This window comes from Salpingoeca rosetta (genome assembly GCF_000188695.1).
Source record: "Salpingoeca rosetta unplaced genomic scaffold supercont1.12, whole genome shotgun sequence".
In the NCBI taxonomy this organism is placed as follows: Eukaryota; class Choanoflagellata; order Craspedida; family Salpingoecidae; genus Salpingoeca; species Salpingoeca rosetta.
The window spans coordinates 995,944-999,566 of NW_004754922.1; the positions used below are offsets into that span (position 1 = coordinate 995,944).

The following is a 3,623-nucleotide window of genomic DNA, read 5'->3' on the forward strand; positions in this document are numbered from 1 at the left end:
GAGGCCTGTCTCTGTTCTGGAGAAGAGCATAAAGTGTGTGATGCCGAGCATACCCGCCACGCTCACGTAGTCCTTGAGCACATTGTTGCGCTTGGCCTGCAAGTGTGAGCGCATGCGTGTGTTGTTGTGAACACATGCATGCCCTGTGCAAACCCCTGCACTGAAAAGGAGACAGAGAGAGAGAGAGCGAACCAGCGAACAAGAGACAGATACATGCACAGATAGACAGACGCACAAAGAGAGGGAGAACGAGATTAAGTTCACACATGTACATGTGCAGTGCAGTCAGAGGAACGTACGCGCAGCTTGGATGTGGTGTATGGCTCCATGATGCGGCGAACGTCAAGCATGAGGTGGTGGCCATTGATGCCGAGCGGTGTGCGGTTGATCACCAACGTCTTTGGTGCCTTTTCATCCTCCTCGTTCACCGGAGCTGGCAGATGTGTGGAAGAGACGATAGTTGTGTGAGGGTGGAGACGGAACGACAATGTGTGCTGGATCGTGACGTGACACACGCACCTGCCCTGTTGCAGCAGCAGCAGCAGCAGCAGCACCATCCCACACACAGCACACACACACACACAGAGCACGCACACACACACACAAACATGGCTGGCACTTACCAACTGTTCCCTTCTTGGACTTTTTCTTGCCTCGTCGCCCCATCTTCCCGTGTGTGTGTGTGTGTGTGTGTGTGTGTGTGTGTGTGCACACGACAAAGGACCACGTGTGTTGGCTTGGCTGTCTGCTGTGCTGCTGTGCTTGTTCTAGCTATGTTTTATGATGTCGTTTGAAGTGATGGAGATAATGGGTTGAAGATTTCCAAAGATTTTCAGCAATGCCTTCATTTTTTCAACAAGCGGAATTCGAAGCAAGCAAAACCAACGAGAACTCACCACCACCACCACCCGCGCTCTCACCACCACCACTCTCGCACCGCATTGCCTTTGGTTAGTTGCACCGCAGAGCATGGCGGATGAGGACAAGAGCCAACATGACGTGGAGGAGCTGCGGAGACGAATCGAGGCGCTGACGCGCGAAAACGAACGCTTGAAGCAGCAGAAACAACATGAGAGCCACAACAACAACAGCAGCAGCAGCCTCCACAGTGGTGTTGGCGACAACGATGATCAGGTCGCTGTTGTTGATGGCATGCTGAGGAGCGACGGCGCAAACGGGCCCTACAAACAGCACTGGCGAGTGGAGGACGAGGACGAAGATTTTTCCTCCGACCTTGCTGGTGTTGGGAATGGCAATGGCACAGGACGACCATTGTCAAGAAGCAGCAGATACAGCAGTCGACAGAGCAGCCGCAGCGCATCGCGCCCTGGCTCGTCCCTCAACTCCAGCCGGCGTGGTCGCATGAACGGGCGGGCACACAACCGCCGCCGCCGCTATGACGACGATGATGGTGACGATGCCGACGAAGACGGATACCGCACACCATCGCCAGAGTACGTGACAGCCATCGTACTGTCCTCTGTCCTGTTTTGTTGGCGCGTACTTTTGACCGGCTCATCATCCCGTTGACGCGTCCTTCCTTCCTTCCTTCCTTCCTTCCTTCATTCATTCATTCATCCATTCCTTTGTTCAATTCTTTTATTCATGCATCACAAACAACGCTTGCTGTTGCGTGCGCTTGGTGCAGCGCTGGCCTGGACGATTCGGCGATCCTTGACGCCGTCGACCCCATTGACATGGACGACGAAGACAACCTCGGCAACAGCGAAGACAACTGGTGTGGTGTGGTGTGTGTGTGTGTGTGTGTGTGTGTGTGTGTGTGTGTGTGTGTTCGAGCGTATCCTTGACCTCGAACACACTCAAATGCAGCACTCACCACATGCTTGAACACTCGCGCGTGCTACAATACGCCAAACACACACACAACACACACGCGCGATACACAACACTCACTCACTCATACGATGCACAACACTCGCATACAATATACAACGCGCATCACACGTGATGGATGGCAGGCTGTACACGTCGCCCGCGCACTCGCGGCGGCGAATGTCGTTTCTGTCGCCGAAGGACTGGCTGAGCAGCGAGCGGGCACGCGACCACTTCTTCGACGTTGTGGAGCGCATCCCGCGCACGCTTCAGGGCACGAGCGACGAGGTGTGTCTGGAGGACAGCCCACTCAACCGGTCGTGGGACGGGCGCAGCCTTCGCCCCATGCGCTCGCCAATGCAGCCGCTGTCTCGCAGCTTCAACGCCGCCGGCCTGCGCGCCCTCTACAACAGCAACAACAACAGCAACAGCGGCAGCGGCATCACCAGCACCAGCAGCACGAGCAGCAGCCCGACGAAGCTGCCGATGGGGACCCGCCAGCCCGCGCTGTCTGTGTCCCCGGTGCGCGGGCCACGCATGTCGTCGCCACACGCCCCCGTCTCATCGCCACTCACACCATCCTCCTCCACCGCACACGCGCACGCATATGCGAGCACAGCAGGCAGCTACCTGCCCTCGGCAGCAACAGCAGCAGCCGGCACAAACGCAGGCAGTGCAACATCGACAACAATGACGACGATGATGACGGGTGGCGACAGCGCGTCGTTGAGCGCGCGACCAGAGCGGTTAGCAACGCCGCCGCGGGAGGGGTACGTGCACGTGCCAGACCCAAATCGCGTGCGGCGAAAACACGAGCGGGAGCACATGGAGCGCGTACCCATCACGGAGCGGCTGAAACTGCCGATGGGCCGTGGAGGGTCACGCCCCCACAGCGCAGGGAGCGTGGATGGAAGTGGAAGCATCAGCAGCACTGGGGGGCATGTGAGCGGCAGCAGTGCTGGTCGCCGCCGTGCTCGCCGTATCTCTGCACAGTACACATCGCAGCTGTAGTCCCAATGATGATTGATGATGATGATGACGTCGTCGTCGTGTGCGTGTATGTCTCTGTGTATGTGTCTGTGTGTGTTTGTTTGTGTATGTATGTGTGGCTGTGTCTCTGTTTGTGTCTGTTTCTATGCGTGTGTGTGTGTGTGTCTGTGTGTGTGTCTGTGTACGTGTGTGTTTATTGCGAGGGAGGGGAGAAAATGTGACGCACCTCATGTTGCTGTTTCGGTTGGAGTTGAGCTGGTATCAACAGGTGGTGTGCGCTGTCTGTGAGTGCTGACACACGCGTTTTGTTGGTGCTCTGTTGCCTGGGGTGTTTCCTCCCTCCTCCTCCTGCCCCCCCCCCTCTTCTTCTCCTTTCTTCTTCTTTATTCAGCCCTTCGTTTCATGCGGTTGTTGCATCATGTCACTCTTATGTGTTGCCTCTCTGTCACTGGCAGCCTCGACCTGCTTCTTCTTCGTTCTTCTTCTTTTCGCTGCTTGCCTTGCACTGCCTCGTTGAATCCTGTCCATAACGTGTTTGTATGTATGTATGTACGCACGGTTCCCTCTTGTCTTTGTGTGTATGTGTTGTAAATGCTACGAATTGACTCGAGTGCCGTGTGATGTGATGGCGTGATTGCAGTGGTGACACGGTGATGATATCATGTCAATGGTGGTGCAGCACACACACACACACACACACACACACACACACACACACACACACACACACACACACACACACACACACACACACACACACACACACACACACACACACACACACACACACACACACACAC

At 55.9% G+C, this 3,623-nt stretch overlaps 2 protein-coding genes across 2 annotated transcripts in view; one reads left to right on the forward strand and one right to left on the reverse strand.

The window, feature by feature from the left end:
• PTSG_05295 (uncharacterized protein) overlaps positions 1–666 on the reverse strand; it is a gene marked incomplete at both ends in the record, with an annotated part of 4,696 nt that extends 4,030 nt beyond the window's left edge. Inside the window, 3 exons of the mRNA XM_004993810.1 lie at positions 1–96; positions 300–433; positions 624–666. The exon at positions 1–96 is cut by the window's left edge and continues 6 nt beyond it. Coding sequence (XP_004993867.1) covers positions 1–96; positions 300–433; positions 624–666 — 273 coding nt within the window. The remainder of the gene's footprint in view (positions 97–299; positions 434–623) is intronic.
• A 192-nt stretch (positions 667–858) lies between these two features.
• On the forward strand, positions 859–3,389 carry PTSG_05296 (uncharacterized protein). The gene is made up of 3 exons (XM_004993811.1): positions 859–1,454; positions 1,649–1,738; positions 1,980–3,389. Exons 1-3 carry the CDS (start codon positions 970–972, stop codon positions 2,842–2,844), a joined length of 1,440 nt encoding a protein of 479 aa, XP_004993868.1. The 5' UTR covers positions 859–969; the 3' UTR covers positions 2,845–3,389.
• Positions 3,390–3,623: the final 234 nt, after the last annotated feature.